This window comes from Cnephaeus nilssonii (assembly GCF_951640355.1).
Source record: "Cnephaeus nilssonii genome assembly, chromosome: 1".
Classification (NCBI taxonomy): Eukaryota; Metazoa; Chordata; class Mammalia; order Chiroptera; family Vespertilionidae; genus Cnephaeus; species Cnephaeus nilssonii.
In genome coordinates this window covers 16,574,673-16,595,790 of record NC_137072.1, presented here as the reverse complement: position 1 = coordinate 16,595,790, position 21,118 = coordinate 16,574,673, and the positions used below count along the sequence as shown (strand labels likewise).

Sequence of the window (21,118 nt, the reverse complement as noted above, 5' to 3'; positions counted from 1 at the left end):
ATAAAGGATGTTAATAACTGGTATCAATTAAAAATAATCCTAAATCTTTTAAAAGTCCCAAATAATATCATTTAAAAAGATATTTTAAGCAATGCCTTTGCTATATAGTGCAAATAAAAAATCATTTACAATTTTTAAAAAATTCTGACTGATAATAATGCACACATTATTAGAATATTAGACTATAAACTTGGGTGTGGGTCTGTGACTAAAGAATGTCTATTTTCAAAGCACCCAGGTACAGTGCTTTTTTATACAGAGGAGGCACTTAAATATTGGCTGGATGAATAAATGTAGGAATGAATTAAGAGTTCTGCTCAGTACTTTAATGGCTACTCAAATATTCTGCTCTTTTCAATCATTTACCATTCCAATTAAGTGAAGTTATAAATTTTAATTCACTTAGGCTTTCAATGAGTTTTCAAGATCATGTGGATTATTGTTTAAACACTTTAGGTTAAAAGGGTGCTGCTTTCATCTATGGAGTTGTCTGTCTCACTGCTTCACTAATAAACTCACTTTCACTTTAAACAAAAACAAATAAACACAAAAACCTTTACTAGTAACTACTTCATCTGGAATACATTTTAAATGATTACACCTAACCAGAGTGGCTCAGTTAGTTGAGGGTCATCCAGTGCACCAAAAGGCTGCTGGTTCAATTTCTAGTCAGGATACATACCTGGGTTTTGGGTTTGATACCTAATCAGAACACATACAGAAGGCAATCAATCAATGCTTTTCTTTTTCTTTCTCTCTTCCTTTCTTTCTCTCTCTCTCTTTCTCTCCCTCTCTCTCTCTCCCCCTTCCTCTCTCTAAGCATGTTCTTGGGTGAGGATTTAAAAAAAAAAAAGAACATTTTATGCCCTAGCTGGTTTGGCTCAATGGATAGAGCATCAGCCTGCAGACTGAAAGGTCCTGGGTTCGATTCCAGTCAAGGGCCAATCAATGATTCTCTCTCATTATTGATGTTTCTATCTCTCTCTCCCTCTCCTTTCCTCTCTGAAATCAATTAAAATATATTTTTAAAAAATAAAAATTAAAACTATGTTTAAAAAAAAGAACATTTTAAATGATTACATAAAATAATGAAAAGGAAAGTCTGCCCACTGACAAAGGCTGATTCTTCATTCCCCTCTTAATGCCTTTTGGTAAAACCCAAAAGTATGATCTGCCTATGTATATATCAATGCTTTTACTTTCACAACACTATGCTTCTTATAAATCTACTAGAAGCCTGGTGTAAGAAATTCGTGCACGGGGGTTGGGGGTGCGGGGGGTTGTCCCTCAGCCCGGCCTGCACCCTCTCCAATCTGGGATCCTTCAGGGGATGTCATCCTAAACTGGCAGTCGCACATTCCTCTCACAATCCGGGACCGCTGGCTCCTAACCGCTCCCCTGCCTGCCTGCCAGCCTGATTGCCCACTAACCGCTCCCCTGCCTGCCTGCCAGCCTGATTGCCCACTAACCGCTCCCCTGCCAGCCTGATTGATGCCTAATTGCTCCCCTGCCGGCCTGATCACCCACAAATGCCCTCCCCTGCTGCCCTGATCATCCCCAACTGCCCTCTCCTGCCAGCCAGATCATCCACAACTGCCCTCCCCAGCCAGCCTGATTGCCCCCAACTGCCCTCCCCTGCTGGCCTGATAGTCCCCAACTACCCTCTCCTGCCAACCTTGTCACCCCCAACTGCCCTCCCCTGCCAGCCAGATCGCCCACAACTGCCCTCCCCTGCTGGCCTTATCGCCCACAACTGCCCTCTCCTGCTGGCCTGATTGCTCACAACTGCCCTCGCCTGCTGGCCTGATCACCCCCAATTGCCCTCCCCTGCTGGCCTGATTGCCCCCAACTGCCCTCCCCTGCCAGCCTGATTGCCCCCAACTGCCCTCTCCTGCTGCAACCCGCCTCCTCTGTTGGGCCCCGCCTTCCCTGCGCATGCAGCCAACTTGTGATGGCCATCTTGTGATGTGTGAGGGCATGATGTGTGAGGGCATGATGACCACTTAAGCTATTATTAGTACAGATTTGTTTAATCATGTGTGGACAAAAAGATAAAATTATCACAGGTGAGTCAACTGCAAATGAAGTAGGAAGAACCACATTTTATACATATTTTATAGAAATGGAAATAAAAGTTTATCATAGTGGAAAACACTAGCTATACAGTGAAAGGAAAAGACTACTACACCTATGTACACAGCTTTAAATGTCATGGAATCTTACCTCACCATGATAAATCAAAATCTGGAAGAATGTGTCCATCAGAAGAATACGATCTGCAAGAATGCTGCTGCTATCAAGAAGAACCGGCTAAGGTGAACAAAATGAGAAAGGAGGAAGAAGGAAAAATAAATTAAAGACACACAAGATCTTTCCAGGATCAATTTAAATTTTTTAAGTTTTAAATTTGTATCATATTACTTAAAACCTTTTGCTATTATGAATTCTCATGGCATATTTTAACTTTATTTTCTCAGAAATCTCTAAGCTGAGGTTAACAATTGAAATATGAGTAAAGAAGAAATCAAGGATGACTCAAGCTTAATGATGGCACCACTGAGTAAGAGGGGAAAAGCTTGGGATAGAGCAAATTTGGAGCAGACTGTAAGTAGGGGTTATGAAATGAAAGGGAGTGGCCTGTACTAATGACATAAATTTAGATATCACACGCATGAAGATGGTAATTAAACCTATGAGATTAGACTGCATCACATAGAGAGAGGGAAGACAGAGAAGAAGTCAGAGTCCTGGAGCAGAACTTAGAGGTCTGAAAGGGAGAAGCCAACAACAAAAGGAACCTGAGAAGGAACAGGCATAAGTAGGAGGAAACCTGGCAGGTAACTATAGGTGTCAGAGAAGCCTAGAGCAAAAGGTTTGCAAGGAGTCCTCACTAGGAGAATTCTGGCAAGATGTAGGGTAATGTTGTGAGTTGTTTCAGTATGATGTTAGGGATAAGAGTCTGACTAATACAGGTAGAGAAGAGAATATGAGGTGAGAAAGTATAGACAACAAGTAAATTGTGAATTTGGCTGTGACCAGAACCAAGGATATGGGGTGTCAATTAGAAAAAAATATCAAGACAGGGTTTTTTGTTTTAACATGAATGCCTTTTTTAAAAAATTAAATTTATGCCTGGCCGGCATGGGTCAGTGGTTGAGCTTCATCCTATGAACCAGGAGGTCATACTTCCATTCCCACCTGGTTGCTGGCTTGATCCTCAAGGGGAGAGAGGGGAAAGGGGCATGTAGGAGGCAGCTAATCAATGATTCTCTCTCATCATTGATGTTTCCATCTCTCTCTCCCTCTCCCTTCCTCTCTGAAATCAGTAAAAACATATTTTTAAATTAAATTTATTGGAGTGACATTAGTCAACAACTATGAGTGCTTTTAAGGTTTATGTTAATAATAATAATCCAGATGGAGAGAAAATATGATAATGCAGGATAGAAAAGAGGAAAACTCAAAAGCAAAGCCTAAGAAAATGAAGCTAATAGGACTCATGGACTAAATGGAAAGGCTGGAACTTGACAGAAGCAGGTACTAGAGATGATAGGGTTCCAATTTTCTTCTAAACACTATTCTACTCTTTCCAATGCCTACAATTTACATATATTACTCTGAAATTTTTAAGTTATTTCTAAACTTTCTCTCTTGATTCAAAGAACTACAAGAGCAAATACATAGTTAGGTAAACATTAAAAACATATATTTTCATAAAAAAGTAGAAACTATGAGATAAATACTAAAACAATTATAGTAAAAAAATAAAACATTTTATCCAAATTTTTTTTACAAAATAGTAAATAAAGGCCTCATGAGGGATCATTAATCAATCAGTATTGTAAGTATCCTCTTTATACTGACCTTTCCTAAAGTATTATTTCCAAATATGGTCATAACATACATTTACGTGATAAAACAGGCAATTTTAACTACAAGATGAAAAAACTGTTTACTTGATAAGTTAAAATAAGTGGGACAGTTTGTTAAGGAAACTAAATGGATGGCTTTATCCCTTTTCTAAGTACATGTCTATATAATCAACTGTAGCTTATATTCAAAAAAGACTAGAGGAAAATGAGATATTAAAGCAAGAGGTTTTGTTAAGACACTACACTCTGGAATAAACTACAGATTCTAGAATCATTATCACCGCTAGACATTGTTAAAAATAGAATCAAAAGCCCTAAAGAATTTGATCAACCAAATGACTGGACAAAATGATCTTAAAAGTCTCTTCTATCTCACTGTCTCATTATTTGTTTAATGATTTCCTAATATGACCTAGCATGGACTCTAGCACATGGTAAGCACTCATAAATATTTTAAATAAATTAATAACTTGACAATTATTCTTGAATTATATTCTTATATTTAGTGCTGTGTTTCAAGAAAACGTTTGTTGTTTTCACTTTCTAATGGCACACATCACCGAAACAAAACCAATTTTTTATGCCCCTCTTACCTCTGGTGGTCCACTAAAAGAATATGCATACAGAATAGGTTGAATCATGATTAGAGACTGGGTCAGGTCTTGACGCATAAAATGGTGACGATAGTATGAACTCTCATCAGGGCTATTGTTAAAAACTTGCAAGAAAGGAGACCTTCTTAAGTGAAACATAAACTACAAGATAAAACATGTGAGACAGTTTTTTAATGATTTTAATATTGCAATAGGAGTTTACTGTTACAAAAAGCATTTGATTACAACTACTAAAACCACAATAAAACAAATTATAACAGCATTGAGAATTATATTCCTAAGAATCTTCTTCATATTTATCAGTTACTTGAAAATGTAATTCAACAATTAAAAGATTAAAGTAAAAGAGGTGACTCAAAAGAAAAACAAAATTAGAGACAAAAACCTCTAGCTCAGATTTAAGTTTTTCAGAGGCTGATGCCAGATGATGCACATCAGCATTCTTTGTTTTTATCCCTCATTTCTCAGACCACATCTCTGGGCTTTTTATTATTATTATTCATTAACACCATCACAATACTCTAAGAGAACATAAAAATAGATTAAAAATTTTTCTGCTTTTTGTGAAACTCCCACAAATTGCACTGGAAGAGTCTGCACTGGTTTTTAAAAAGACTTACACACACCCACTTGTTTCTTAATATTGAAGGTCTTCCTTATCTCTAGGTAACATTCCCTACAGCGTTTCATTTATTCTTTCCCCTCCCACTCACTCTTCATATGAAAGATATCAGAGAGGGGGAGAGTAAACCTGAATGAAGGACAGCTCCACTGTCCTCTGATACAATCAATAGGATCGGTTCCAAAGTACTCCCACCCATTTATCTTTCAGTTACTTCTCTCACCTTCCTTCGGCCCTCAGGTCTCAAGTGTCTACATGTTGCTCCTGAAAAAAACTCACTCCACATTTCTTTCTCCCAACACAGGCCACTCACTGAAATTCTCATTCCTTTTCCTAATGTACTGAGCCGTTCTCTAGTCCCTTACCATTTCACCCACTCCTGCTTATTCATAGGAATGAGTAAATGATAAAAAGACCTCCATTAAATTTAGTCTATGTCACCTTTTAGATCATCAGCTTTGAAAATCCAAAGCAGAAAGTCTTTCTGGGTCTTCTGGTCTATGTTTCCCACAAGAGGGGAAAAGATGGGATGCACAGATTTCTCAGAATCTAAAAGCCTAAAGAGAAGGTGTAAAGTAGGGAGATAAAAGAAAGGGTGAATTTAGTCAAATGCTTAAGCTAATACTCTCATTTCCTTTTCCATTAGTTTCTGCTATGGAGATGAGGCCTGAGAATTCCCAACACAGCAAGGGTTTTTGCCTGCCTTAAGACAAGAGGACTCTGCCTTTTCCCAGTTCTTTAAAACTTCACCAGAAATTTAGAGAAGTCTTTCTCTGTAAACATGGAGTTTCTATGTTACAGATCAATAAAACATTTTTCAAAAAATGTAAGAGGAGCTCTGAAAAGTTGAGGCTTTAAACAAAGTTTTCATAAGCAAAATTTTGAATTTTTACTTATTACTATTAATCATCGTTCCAGGCTGAGCAAAAAAGCCACCTCTTCTATAAATATGTAACTAACTGCCCTAGCCAGTTTGGTTCAGTGGATAGAGCATCAGCCTGCACACCAAAGAGTCCTGGGTTCCATTCCAGTCAGGGGCACAGACCTCAGTTGCAGGTTCCTCCCCGGCCTAGACCCTGGTCAGGGCACCTGCAGGAGGCAACCAATCCATGTGTTTCACATCTTTATTTCTCTCTGTCCTTCCCTCTCTCTTCCACTCTCTCTGAAAATCAATGGAAAAATATACTCGGGTGAGGATTTAAAAAAAAAAACATAATTTCAACCACTCTCATAAGGGACACATTCAAGAGGCAGACTCAGTGAGCACCAAAGCCCTACTGTGTCTCCAGCACAGCAATTCTTCCATTATAGACACAGCAGGTCCTCACAGCCAATTGGCCTGGAGGTCAATTACTCCCAGTGTACCAACAGCAATCAAGGCTTTTAACTACACCAAGACTTTCCACTCAGCCCACAAAGGGGTGTACCAAGAGCGACCACCTAGAGTGATTGGGGAAGCTGAGCTACCGGCCCCTATAGGTCACTGACCACACAAAGCCACTCCATCAACACAGGGAGGCAGCCAAAATGCGGAGACACTGAAGTAGGTCACGAGTAAGAGAGATGGAGGAAAGCAAACTAATGGACGACACAGTGTTCAGAACCACATTTATAAGGTTACTCAAGAATCTTCTAAAATCCACTGAGAAACTTGAAGAGACCTTCAAGAACCTTAATGAGAATACCAAAAAAATGGAAAAGGACCAGTCAGAAATTATGCATACACTGTCTGAAATAAAGAATATACAGACACTCAACTGTAGACCACCGTACCCGAAGAGTCAAACCAAAGATCTGGAATATGAGGAAGAAAAAAAACACCCAACCAGAGAGGCGGAAAGAAAGAAGAATCCAAAAGTGTAAGGATAGCGTAAGGAGCCTCTGTGATGGCTTTAAGCATACCAATATCCGAATTTTTGGGGTGCCAGAAGGAGAGAGAGAGCAAGATACTGAAAACCTATTTGAAGAAATAATGACAGAAAACTTCCCCCACCTGGTGAAAGAAATAGACTTACAAGTCCAGGAAGTGCACAGAACCCCAAACAAGAGGAATCCAAAGAGGACCACACCAAGACACATCATAATTAAAATGCCAAGGGCAAAAGACAAAGAGAGAATCTTACAAGCAGCAAGAGAAAAACAGTTAGTTACCTACAAGGGAGCACCCATACGACTGTCAGCTGATTTTTCAACAGAAACTATGCAGGCCAGACAGGAATGGCAAGAAATATTCAATGTGATGAATAGCAAGAACCTACAACCAAGACTACTCTACCCAGCAAAGTTGTCATTCAGAATTGAAGGGCAGATAAAGAGCTTCACAGATAAGAAAAAGCTAAAGGAGTTCATCACCACCAAACCAGTATTATATGAAATGCTGAAAGGTATTCTTTAAAAAGAGGAAAAAGAAGAAAAAAGTAAAGATAAAAATTATGAACAACAAATACATATCTATCAACAAGTGAATCTAAAAATCAAGTGAATTAAAAATCTGAGGAACAGAATAAACTGGCGAACATAATAGAATCAGGGGCATAGAATGGGAGTGGATTGATAATTCTCAGGGGGAAAGGGGTGTCTGTGTGTTGGGGTACGGGAAGAGACTGGACAAAAATCATACACCTATGGATAAGGACAACGGGGGCGGGGGGGAAGTAAGGGCAGAGGGGGGGTGGGAACCGGGTGGTGGGGAGATATGGGGGGAAAAAAGGAGAAATAATTGTAATAATCTGAACAATAAAGATTTATTAAAAAAATAAAAAATAATAAATTAAAAAAAAAACATAAATATGTAACTAACCGCCCATTTGGAAAGATTCCTTCCAGTTTCCTTTAAATTCTATATATCTCTCATACCATTTCTCGTTTTCAGTTCTGCGATCTCACCCTTCAGATTGAGAGCTCCTTAAAAATGAGATCCACAACTGCTCCCAGGCCACATGAAGGCTAGAATGTGTGTCCTCCTCTTTTAGGTGTGGGGAAGTCATGTCTCCTCTTGCAGTTTACAGACAAGCGGTTCCAGCCTGTCCACAACCTCACCATAGGTGTGGAGTTTGGGGGCCGTATAGTCAACACTGATGGAAAACAAATCAAACTGCAAATCTGGAATACGGCTGGGGAAGAATCCTTCCATTCTATCACCCATTCCTACTACAGGGGAGCAGCTGGAGCATTGCTGGTGTACGACATTACAAGATGTGAAACCTTCAACCTACTGACCTCATGGTTAGAGGATGCCCGGCAGCACTCTAATTCCAACATGGTTATCATGTTGGGAATAAGAGTGACTGAGAGTACCACAAGGATGGGAAGCAAGAAAAAGAGGAGACCTTTGCTCGAGAGCATAGACATATATTCATGGAAACTTCAGCCAAAACAGCCTGCAATGTTGAAGAGGCCTTCATTAACACAGCCAAAGAAATATATAGGAAGATCCAGCAGGGTTTATTTGATGTCCAAAATGAGAGGCAAATGGCATCAAGATTGGTCCTCAACAGTGTATTTCAACATCAGTGGCACCCATCGCCTCCCAGCGGAACTCTGGTGACATAGAGTCCAACTCTGGCTGTTGCTGAATATCTCGCCTGGACATGTGTGTGTGTTTTCTCTTCCAGGAACAGCTTCAGATCAATAGGCTTACAGAGGGCTTACTAACTTTGGGAAAAGCCTCTTTTGAAGGTGTGATGTTATTCCTTTCTACTTAAAGACCGGGGAAAATTTGGGCCCTTACTGACCTGTCCCTTCTTCAGGGATGTGAGCATTCCTTATAGATTAGGGCTCTTTTTATACTCCTACTTTATTTTTTAAAAATTTTTTTATTGATCAAGGTGTTACATATGTGTCCTTATTCCCCCATTATCCCCACATCCCCCCCATTCATGCCCTCACCCCGCTGTTGTCTGTGTCCATTGGTTAGGCTTATATGCATGCATACAAGTCCTTTGGTCGATCTTCCCCCCCTTACTCCCACCCGCCCCTACCTTCCCTCTGAGGTTTGATGGTCTGATCGATGTTTCTCTGTGTGTGGATCTATTTTTCTTCATCAGTTTATATTGTTCATTATATTCCATAAATGAGTGAGATCATGTGATATTTATCTTTCTCTGACTGGCTTATTTCACTTAGCATAATGCTTTTCATTTCCATTCCATGCTGTTGCAAATGGTAAGAACTCCTTTTTTATTACTGCAGCGTAGTATTCCATTGTGTAGATGTACCACAGTTTTCTAATCCACTCATCTGCTGATAAGCACTTAGGCTGTTTCCAAATCTTAGCAATGGTGAATAGTGCTGCTATGAACATAGGGGTGCATATATCCTTTCTACTGGGTGTTTCTGGTTTCTTAAAATATATTCCTAGAAGTGGGATCACTGGGTCAAATGGGAGTTCCGTTTTTAGTTTTTTGAGGAAACTCCATACTGTTCTCCACAGTGGCTGCACCAGTCTGCATTCCCACCAGCAGTGCACGAAGGTTCAATTTTCTCTGCATCCTCACCAGCACGTATCTTTTGTTGATTTGTTGATGTTAGCCATTCTGACAAGTGTGAGATGGTATCTCATTGTCATTTTTATTTGCATCTCTCGGATGATTAGTGACTGAGCATGTTTTCATATGCCTCTTGGCCTTCCTTTTATCTTCTTTCGAAAAGTATCTATTTAGGTCCATTGCCATTTTTTGATTGGGTTGTTTATCTTCCTTTTGTTAAGTTAGTATGAGTTCCCTGTAAATGTTGGAGATTAAGCCCTTATTGGTGATAACATTGGTAAATATGTTCTCCCATGCAGTGGGCTTTCTTGTTGTTTTATTGATGGTTTCTTTTGGTGTGCAAAAGCTTTTTATTTTGATGTAGTCCCATTTGTTTATTTTCTCTTTAGTTTCCATTGCCCTAGGGCCATGGTCGGCAAACTGCAGCTAGCAATCCACATGCGGCTCTTTGGCCCCTTGAGTGTGGCTCTTCCACAAAATACAATGGCCTGGGCGAGTCTATTTTGAAGAAGTGGCATTAGAAGAAGTTTAAGTTTAAACAATTTGGATATCAAAAGAAATTTCAATCGTTGTACTGTTGTTATTTGGCTCTGTTGAGTAATGAGTTTGCCGACTACTGCCCTAGAAGTATCAGTGAAGAAAATGTTTTGGCATATGTCTGGGATTTTGCTGCCTGTGGATTCCTCTAGTATTTTTATGGTTTCCCGTCTTATGTTTAAGTCCTTTATCCATTTTTAAATATATATATTTTATTAATTTTTTACAGAGAGGAAGGGAGGGGGATAGAGTTAGAAACATCAATGAGAGAGAAACACTGATCAGCTACCTCCTGCACACGTCCTACTGAGGATGTGCCCGCAACCAAGGTACATGCCCTTGACCGGAATCGAACCTGGGACCTTTCAGTCCGAAGACTGACGCTCTATCCACTGAGCCAAACCAGTGAGGGCAGTCCTTTATCCATTTTGAGTTTATTTTTGTGTATGGCATAAGTTGGTGGTCTAGTTTTTTTGTTTGTTTGGGGTTTTTTTGCATGTATCTGTCCAATTTTCCCAACACCATTTATTGAAGAGACTGAATTGACTCCAATGTATGTTCAAGCCTCCTTTGTCAAATATTAATTGAGCATAGTGGCATTGGTCGATTTCTGGGTTCTCTATTCTATTCCATTGGTCTATATTTCTGTTCTTGTGCCAGTACCAGGCTGTTTTGAGAACAGTGGCTTTGTAATAGAGCTTGATATCTGGTATTGAGATCCCACCTACTTTGTTCTTCTTTCTCAGGATGGCTGCAGTTATTCAGAGTCTTTTATTATTCCAGATGAATTTTTGGAAAGTTCTTTCTAGGTCTGTGAAATACGCCATTGGTATTTTAATGGGGAGTGCATTGAATCTATAGATTGCATTGGGTAGTATATACATTTTAATTATGTTGATTCTACCAATCCATAAACATGGTATGTTCTCCCATCTGTTTATATATTCCTCTATCTCTTTTTCTTCAGTGACCATTAGTTTTCCACGTATAGGACTTTTACCTCCTTAGTTAAGTTTATTCCTAGGTATCTTAATTTTTTGGGTGCGATGGTAAATGGGATTGCTTTTTTAGTCTCTCTTTCTGTAAGTTCATTATTGGTGTATAGAAATGCCATAGATTTCTTGGCGTTAATTTTGTATCCTGCTACATTGCCGAATTCATTTATTAAATCTAATAATTTTTGAAGGAGTCCTTAGGGTTTTCTTTGTACAGTATCATGTCATCTGTGAATAAAGACAGTTTTATTTCTTGTTTTCTGATTTGGATGCCTTTTATTTCTTCTTCTTTTCTGATCGCAATGGCTAGTACTGCCAGTTCTATGTTGAACAGGAGTGGTGAGAGTAGGCATCCCTTTCTTCTTCCTGTTCTTAGGGGATATGGTTTAGTTTTTGCCCATTGAGTATGATGTTGGCTCTGGGTTTGTCATATATGGCTTTTATTATGTTGAAGCATGGTCCTTCTACTCCCACCTTGCTGAGTTTTTATCAAGAAAGCGTGTTGGATTTTGTCAAATGCTTTTTCTGCACCAATTGATATGACTATGTGATTTTTATCTCTCAATGTATTTATGTGATGTATCACGTTTATTGATTTGCAGATATTGTAACATCCTTGCATCCCTGGGATAAATCCTACTTGGTCATGGTGTATGATCTTTCTGATGTATTGCTGGATCCGATTTGCTAGAATTTTGTTGAGGATTTTGGCATCTATGTTAATGAGGGATATTGGCCTGTAATTGTCTTTCATTGTGTTGTCTTTATCTGGTTTTGGTATTAGGGTGATGCTGGCTTCATAGAATGAGCTTGGAAGGGTTCCTTCCTCTTGAATTTTTTGAAATAGTCTGAAGAGGATAGGTTTTAGTTCTTCCTTGAATGATTGGTAAAACTCCCCTATGAAGCCGTCTGGCCCCGGGCTTTTGTTTGCTGAAGCTTTGTGATAACTGCTTCAATTTCTTCCAAAGTTAAAGGCCTATTGAGATTTTTAGAATCATCTCAATTGAGTTTTGGAAGGTTGTATTTTTCTAGGAATATGTCCATTTCCTCCAGATTGTCCAGTTTGTTAGAATAGAGTTGTTCGTAGTATTTTTTAACAATCCTTTGTATTTCTTTGGAGTCTGTTGTTATTTCACCTTTCATTTCTGATTTTGTTTATTTGGGTCCTCTCTGTTTGCTTCTTGGTGAGCCTGGCTAGAGGTTCATCAATCTTGTTTAACATTTCAAAGAACCAGCTCTTGGTTTCATTGATCTTTTGTATTTTTTTTGTCTCTATGTCATTTATTTCTGCTGTGATTTTTATTATCTCCTTCCTTCTGTTCACACTGGACTTTTCTTGTTTCTCTCCTTCTAATTTTTGAGTTGTAGAGTTAGATATTTTATTACCATTTTTTCTTGTTTTTTGAGGTAGCCCTGTAGCACTATAAACTTCCCACTCAGGACTGCTTTCATTGTGTCCCATAGATTTTGGATTGTTATGTTTTTATTGTCATTAGTTTCCAGGATGTTTTTAATTTCTTCTTTGATCTCTTTGGTAACCCAATCACTGTTAAATAGCATGCTATTCAACTTGCAAGTATTTTAATTTTGGGGGCTGTTTTTATTGTAGTTTATTTCTAATATTATGCTATTGTGGTATGAGAGAATGACTGATGTGATTTCAATCTTCTTGAATTTGGGGAGACTTTGCTTTTGACCCAATATGTGGTCTATTTTTTAAAATGTCCCATGTGCACTTAAGAAGAACATATATTCCATGGCTTTGGGGTGAATTGATCTGAAGGTGTCAATTAAGTCCATCTGATCTAGTGAGTCATTTAGGATTGCTGTTTCTTTTATGATTATTTGTCTAGAGGATTCATCCAGTGATGTCAGTGGTGTATTAAAGTCCCCTCTATGATTATATTGTTGTCGATATCTCCCTTGATATCTTCCATGATTTTTTTAATGTATTTAGGTGCTCCTGCATTGGGTGCATATAAGTTCATCAGGGTTATATCCTGTTGTTGTATCAATCCTTTAGTATTATGAAATGGCCTCCTGTATCTCTTGTTATGGCCTTCACTTGGAGGTCTATTTTGTCAGATATAAGTATTGCTACCCCAGCTTCTTTTTCATTTCCATTTGCCTGAAAGATATTTTTCCATCCCTTCACTTTCAGTCTGTGTGAGTCCCTTGTTCTGAGGTCGGTCTCTTGTAGACAGCATATATATGGGTCATTTTTTTTTAATCCATCAGCCACTTGATGTCTTTTGATTGGAGCATTTAGTCCATTTATGTTAAAAGTTATTATTTAAAGGTAATTGTTTGTAGCCATTTTTATTTTTTGTGCCTGTGCTCTTTTATACCTTTTTATTTCTTCTTTGTACATCAGTCCCTTTAGCATTTCTTGCATTGCTGGCTTGGTAGTAATAAATTCCCTTAGCCTTTTTTTGTCAGTGAAGCTCCTTATTTCCCCTTCAATTTTGAATGATAGCCTTGCTGGATATTCTTGGATTCAGTCCCTTGCTTTGCATCACTTTGTAAATTTCCTTCCATTCTTTTCTGGCCTGATGTGTTTCTGTTGAGAAATAATTTGATAATCTAATGGGAGCTCCCTTGTATGTAACTTTCTGTCTCTCTCTTGCAGCCTTTAAGATTCTCTCATGTCATGAACATTTGCCATCGTAATTATGATGTGTCTTGGTGTGGGTCTTTTCAGGTTCACCTTGTTTGGGGTTGTCTGTGCTTGTGTGACTTTTTTCTTGCCCACATCAGGGAAATTTTCTGACATTATTTCTTCAAATAGTTTTTCTAACCCTTGTTCCTCTTTCTGTTGTTCTGGCAGCCCTATTATTCGTATGTTGCTTCATTTCATGTTGTCCCATAGCTCCCTTAGGTTCTCTCCTGTCTTTTAATTTTTTTCTCCAATTGCAGTTTAGTTTAAGTGTGTTTTGCATCCCTGTCTTCTAATTTGGTCCTCCGCTTCTCATAGTCTACTGTAGAAACTTTCCATGGTGTTTTCTATTGCAGCTATATCACTCTTCATTTCTTCTTGATTCTTACATAAGTTATTGATTTTTTTTCATCCATTTCTTCTTGATTCTTACATAAGTTGTTGATTTTTTCCTCCATCCAATTTATGAACTATATGACCTTTATTCTGAAATTTTTTCTGACATATTGCTTGCCGCTGTTTTGTTTAGCTGCTTTTCCGGCGATTCCTCCTTTCCTTTGGGGGTTTCTTTGTCTACCCATTTTTTATCTCACTGACTGATCTAGATGTCAAGTCGTGCTGGGGCTGCTCATTGGCTGGCAGTGGCTCCTCTGGCTGCAGTTGCTCCTCAGGCGGTCACAGAAGTGGCTGCTCCTCAGTTGGCAGTGGCTCCTCTGGTAGGTGCTGTTCACAGCAGTGGTATCTCCTCTGGCTGGTGGGGGAGGCTGCTCGCACAGCTGCTGTTCCTTGGATGGGGGTGGGCTTCTCACGTGGCTGCTGCTCCTCAGACAGGGGCGGACTGCTCATGTGGATGCTGCTCCTCGGAGAGGGGACGGGCTGCTTGCGTGGCTGCTGCTCCTCCTCAAGTGGGAGTGAGCTGCACGTGCGGCTGCTGCTCCTCAGACGTGGGCAGGCCTCTTATCCAGCTGCTGCTCGTCAGTCAGGTGTAAGCTGCGTGTGGCTGCTGTTCCTCGGACCAGTGCAGGCTGTGCAGGATTGCTGCTCCTTAGGCGTGGGTGGTCTGCTCGTGTGGTTGCTGTTCCTTGGTCCAGGGCAGGCTGCTCGGGCGGCTGCTGTTCCTCGAATGGGGGTGGGCTGCTTGTGGTACTGCTGTTCCTCGTATGGGAGCGGGCTGCTCACACAGCTGCAGCTCCTCCTCGGATGGGGACAGGCTGCTCGTGCAGCTGTTGCTCCTCGGTATGGGGCGGGTTGCTCGGGCGGCTGCTGCTCTGCAAATGGGGGCGGGCAGCTTGTGGTGCTGCTGCTCCTCGAATGGGGGCAGGCTGCTCATGCGGTTGCTGCTCTTTGGACATGGGCAGATTGCTCGCGCGGCTGCTGCTCCTCGGACAGGTGCAGGGTGCGGGCTGCGCATAGCTGCTGCTCCTCAGATTGGGGTGGGCTGCACGGGGCTGCCATTCATCAATCGTGGGTGGCCAGGTCTTGTGGCTGCTGCTCCTCAGATGGGGTGGGCTGTTCATGTCGTTGCTGCTCCTCGGACGGGGGACCACTTATACAGCTGCTGCTCCTTGGACAGGGGCAGGCCATGTGAGGCTGCTGCTCTTAGGCCTGGGGTGGGCTGCTTGCGGGAGCAGGCTGCTCACCTGTCTGCTGCTTGCGTGGTTGCAGCCTGGGCTAAAGCAGGCTGGTCAGAGTGAACCCTGCTTCAGAATTCACAGGAGCCTGCGCCCAGTGTGGCTGGAGACTCGTTGACCGTGGGACCACAGCTGAGGTAGTAGGTCCCTGACAGGGGTGGCTGTAGCATCCCAGGTGTTCTCTGAGGACACCCTGGGTGGAGGTGAGGCTGGGCTCCCAGTTAAAGCAGCTCTTCCCTTCAAAAAGGCGGGCCTCTGAGGACAAGCTGGCCTCCCAGTACTGTTTGCAATGGTAGCAGAGGCTGCCTAGTTAGGCGAGCCGGTTAACCTGCCCCTAAAGGTCCTGTGGGATCTAATTGTGCCTTACTCACATACACACATACCCACCCAACATGACCACACACTCCTCTTTTGCTCCCTCCCTCCCTCACGCTCTCTCCCTCACTGCTGCCTTCTTCCTGCCTCTGTAATTGCATCTGTGGTGTTATTGACCCATTTGTGGATGGAGTTCCCTCTCCAGTTGTCTGGTTAATGTGGCTCGCTCTCTAGCTCCTGGCCAGACAGGATAAAATTCACCTCGACAAGACACAACAGAAAGGGAACAAAGCACAAATATACTTATGACACCTATAACCCCACTATAAGTAACCACCTGAGAAAAGAGAATTAGGGGAGAGAAAAGAGAGCACAAATGATATCAAAGAGAGAGAAAAAGATAAGAGAGAAAAGAAAAAGAATATATATATATATATATACACACACACACACACACACATATATATATATATATGTATATGTATATATGTGTATGTATATATTTCCATATATATATATACTAGCGTTCCCGTTGCAGGAAAAATCCTGCAATAGGATTTCCTGCTGCATTCTACCCCGCCTCCGCTCCTCCCTTGTCGCCCGCCCCGCCTTCTCGGCCAGCCCGCCTGCTTTTCCCTTCTCCCCCGGCCCCGCCTCCGCTCCTCCCTTGTCGCCCGCCCCGCCTTCTCGGCCAGCCCACCTGCTTTTCCCTTCTCCCCCGGCCCCGCCTCCGCTCCTCCCTTGTCGCCCGCCTTCTCGGCCAGCCCGCCTGCTTTTCCCTTCGCCCCCGGCCCCGCCTCCGCTCCTCCCTTCTCCTCCCCCCCGGCTTGCTTGCTTCTCCGAAGCTTTACTCCCTTCTGCAGCTCTTGGGTTCTTTGACGCTGTCTTGATATGCAAATTAGCCGACATCTTTGTTGGGGTAATTTGCATACTCGTCCTGATTGGTTGGTGGGCATGGCTTGGCTGGTGGGTGTGGCTTGGGCGTAGCGAAGGTGCAGTCAATTTGCATATTTGTCTATTATTAGATTTTATGTCTATTATTAGATATATATATACACCACAGAACCAATAGATAAACCAAAGAAAATACAAACACCAAACACCCAGCAAAGAGGGTGGGGGCAGAATCAGTAGAGGCTGAGCTTATATACAGAAAATAAGGTTAAGAATTGGATGAATAGCCCCAGCCAGTTTGGCTCAGTGGATAGAGCGTCTTCCTGTGGACTGAAGGGTCCCAGGTTCGATTCCGATCAAGGGCACATGCATGGGTTGTGGGCTTGATCCCCAGTGGGGGACATACAGGAGGCAGCCGATCAATGATTCTCTCTCATCATTGATGTTTCTACCTGTCTTTCCCTCTCCCTTCCTCTCTGAAATCAATAAAATGATATTTAAAAAAATAGAATTGGATGAATATGGGGAGGTCCTCAGTTCAGTGTAGAGGAAGTAGAAAAAAGATGGGTGGATAAAGAGAAAGAGAACGAGAAGAAAATAAACTTACCTAATAATAGACAAACATGTAAATTGACCATACCTCCGCTACACCCAGCAACCAATCAGGAGTGAGTATGCAAATTAACCCACCAAAGATGGTGGTTGATTTGCATATGCAGGCATGGAGCGAAGACTGAAGGCTCCTCCCGGGGCCAGAGACAAGCCTGAAGGCTGCAGGCTTGGCACTGCTGTGGCCCGGGTCCCGGGTGCCGGAGGAAAACCAGTGCCGTTAGCCAAGGGAAGGAACACCTATTGCACGAATCTTCGTGCAACAGGCCTCTAGTAATAATCCTATCTAATAAAAGAGTAATATGCAAATTGACCGTCACTCCAACACACAAGATGGCTGCCCCCATATGGTCAAAGATGGCTGCCCCCATGTGGACACAAGATGCCGCCACAAGATGGCCAGCAGGGGAGGGCAGTTAGCGGTGACCAAACAGGCAGAGGAGGGAAGTTGGGGGCAACTGGGCCTGCAGGGAAGGGCAGTTGGGGGGGGATCCAGGCCTGCAGGGGAGAGCAGTTGGAGGGGACCAGGCCTGCAGGGGAGGGCAGCTGGGGGGGACCAGGCCTGCAGGGGAGGGCAGTTCGGGGTGGGAGCAGGCCTGCAGGGGAAGGCAGTTAGGCCCGATCAGGCCTAAACGGGCAGTCAGACATCCCTCGAGGGGTCCCAGATTGGAGAGGGTGCAGGCTGGGCTGCGGGACACACACTCCCCTGGTGCATGAATTTCGTGCACTGGGCCTCCAGTAATAATGATAAATTTACAAAAAAATTTTATTTCAAAAATGGTATAAAAAATAAAACATAGCAAATAAAATAAAATAGAGTGATGGAAAAATAATGCAAAAAGAAATAGAAAATAAAGCAACAAATAAAAACAGGGAAAGAAAGGAAAAAGAAGAAAAAAAAGAGGTAAAATAATAATAAAAATGAAAAAGTGTCGTTCCTTAAGTGGCTGGCTTAAGATCCCACTCTTCTGTACTGTCTTTAGGCCAGTCCTTTTGGACACTCAGGGACAATTTAGATTTTTTTTAAATCCTTTGTGCAATTCAGGGTAGGACTGGGTGTGGCTGTATTGGTTGCCTGGAAACTGGAGGGAGGGGCTATCTCTTTAGGACAAAATGGCTGCCCAGATCCTGGGCTCAGGTATGACTCAGCGCCAGACTCACTGCCACTTCTCCTGGGACCCTGCACTCTCCCCAGACTCCAAGAGTCCGCACCTTCTCCCTCACCTCAGCCATGGGTAAGTGTCTGTATCCGAAAGGTCCTATGAACTAGGTTCAGTGAAGAAAGGCTCAGGCCACAGAGAAGGGAAAGACTGGGTCTCTCCGTGCTCCTCTCCTGCCAGTGCTGCGCAGTCTGGCCATCCCTTTGGGCTGCAACCTCTGAGTTCAGCCTTTTGTGACTAAGGACCCAGTTCTAGAATCCTGTGCCACCAGCAGTCCTGTGGCCCTTCTTTCCACAGTCAGACACTGTGCCTGCCCCAGGGACGCAGCTTGGTGCTGTGCGGGTTCCCTCTGACCCTCTCAGCTCAGAGGTCTGGCAGATGCTCATGCCCAGATCCTTAATTTTACTTTTTTCAAGGGATCCTATGCCCTTCCTGACTGCAAACTATTATACTCCTACTTTAATTATTAAAATGTAAGTATCAAAGTTGATTGTTATGTCAATAAAAAATAATTATTTTAGAAGTATAAAAAAGATGGGACCCAAATCAGTCATCTTTATTCTCCTAAAGTTCCGTGCACATAGTACTTAGTTGAAGAAATATTATCTGTTACTCATATAAATAACCTAGACTTTAAAAATATCTATCAACACAATAGATAGAGGGATAGATTCCACTGCCCAAATGAAAAGCTTCTGTAAGATAAATCAAATTAGCTTCTTTTCTATTTATCTGGTATATCTCCATAAAACTGTTCTTGGGTGCTGATACCATGCTGTAAGACTACTTGATTGGTTGAACCACTTCAGGTGAAGTTCTTTTGGTACCTCTGTAATTAGACCCCTTATATCTACCTCTAATTCTATTCCATAATAGGGTTCTTGTGTAGATTTCTATTCACCACAAATAAATGACTATTTCCAAGGGAAACATAAAAATACTATATACTTTTTTTCACTGACTAGTCACAGCACATTTCTTAGCTATCCCAAAACTTAACTAACCAAAAGAATAACCCAATACAATAGGCTTTGTAAGTTGAGTAATAAAAGTCAATAAGGAAAGTGAGACCCAACACTATTATCAACACAAAAAACACAGACCTTTTATTTACTCACCTGTGGATAAAGGGAGAAAGTTTCTGAAAATCTGAAGGAACTTGGATCATCTTTGTGATACTCTCCAAATTTCTGACACTAAATCAAATAAAACATGTTAGTAACATAATTCCTGGCATAGAATTAAAACTGTAGCCTATATATATTCTATTTTAAAAAGCTATTATCCTTTAGGAGGCAGACATTTGATATAGGCTAAATTTGGAATACTGCTTATAGACTTACTAAAAGACTTATTACAACCAAAGGAATGTATTTGAATTTCAGAAGTACTATATCATTCATGTGTTTATCTATGCTTTATAGGGCATATAAAAAGGCATAATTGATTTGATCACATTTGTGGCTTCCAGGAAAATCACTTCAGACCCACTGTTATCCAAAGAATAGAAATGCTATAGTTGTAAAGCCAATCCTTAGAAAACAAATCTTGCTATCTGGAAATAAGAGTATGGCAGACTCCAATGTTTCCTAATTATACTTCACTGGTGAAACTTATAGATTAAGATAATAATCTTCACTGTCCAATATGATAGTCACTAGCTACATGTGGTAATTTAAAGTAATTAAAATTTTTTAAAAATTCAGTTCCTCAGTTGCACTAGCCATACAGGGGTGGGCAAAAATAGGTTTACAGTTGTAATAAAAATAAATAACACAGTAATTAATAAGTAACACAAGGATATATTGTTTCGCATACTCACAACTATAAACCCACTTTTGCCCTTCTCTGTATTGGAAGAGCTCTATAGCGACATGTGGGTAATAGTTCCATATGAACAATGCAAACTATAGGTATTTTCACCACTGCAGAAAGTTCTCTTGGATAGTGCTGACCTAGAATATCTAATACCTTGAAAAGATGTGAAAAAGCCAATATGTCAGGCATTATTCAGAACAACAAATCACATTATATTAAATATACATATTTTCTATTGTACATAGAATTATATTAAAATAAAACATTAGGGAGAGAAACCAAGATGGCGGCATAGGTAAACACCTGAACTTGCTGCCTTGCACAACCACTTCAAAACTACAACTAAAAGACAAAATGGACATCATCCAGAACCACAGGAAGGCTGGGTGAGTGGAAATTCTACAGCTAGAAGGGAAGATAAAAGCACACTGAGACTCAGAGGAGGTGTGGAAGTAAAGTACAGAGTACAGAGGCATGTGCGCAAAAAGGGCTGGCAACTGAGGACGAGATTGTCTTTTTCAATCGGGAGGGAGACACAAGCTCCCGATGGCTCTGAACTCCAGTTCTGGGTGAGACTCTGGGGACCCAGATGCATACGGGGGGGGAAACTGGACTGTCTGGCATCGGGCCGGAACACAAAGGTGGCTTTCTCTCAGAGGTGCTTGCAGTGATTACCAAGGGACACTGAGACCCGGGGGCCACTCAGAATAAACTGGTGAATATAATAGAATCAGGGGCATAGAAAGGGAGTGGACTGACAATTCTTGTGGGGGAAGCGGGTGTTGGGGGTGTGGGGGTACGGGAATAGACTGGACAGAAATGGTACACCCATGGATGAGGACAGTGGGGGGGGGGGCGGTTTGGGCAGAGGGTGGGGTGGGAACCGGGTGGAGGGGAGCTATGGGGGG

At 41.6% G+C, this 21,118-nt stretch overlaps 1 protein-coding gene and 1 pseudogene across 2 annotated transcripts in view; one reads left to right on the top strand and one right to left on the bottom strand.

Moving 5' to 3' along the window:
- The window catches only part of SEC23A (SEC23 homolog A, COPII coat complex component), a 70,762-nt gene that overhangs the window by 8,969 nt on the left and 40,675 nt on the right, over positions 1-21,118 (bottom strand). Inside the window, exons 15-17 of the mRNA XM_079771008.1 lie at positions 19,511-19,588; positions 4,466-4,627; positions 2,224-2,310 (exon numbers count right to left, since the gene is read on the bottom strand). Coding sequence (XP_079627134.1) covers positions 2,224-2,310; positions 4,466-4,627; positions 19,511-19,588 — 327 coding nt within the window. The remainder of the gene's footprint in view (positions 1-2,223; positions 2,311-4,465; positions 4,628-19,510; positions 19,589-21,118) is intronic.
- On the top strand, positions 5,504-8,998 carry LOC307102074 (ras-related protein Rab-2B-like; annotated as a pseudogene). Its single transcript has 2 exons — positions 5,504-5,507; positions 8,081-8,998. The product of its transcript is annotated as a ras-related protein Rab-2B-like (transcript).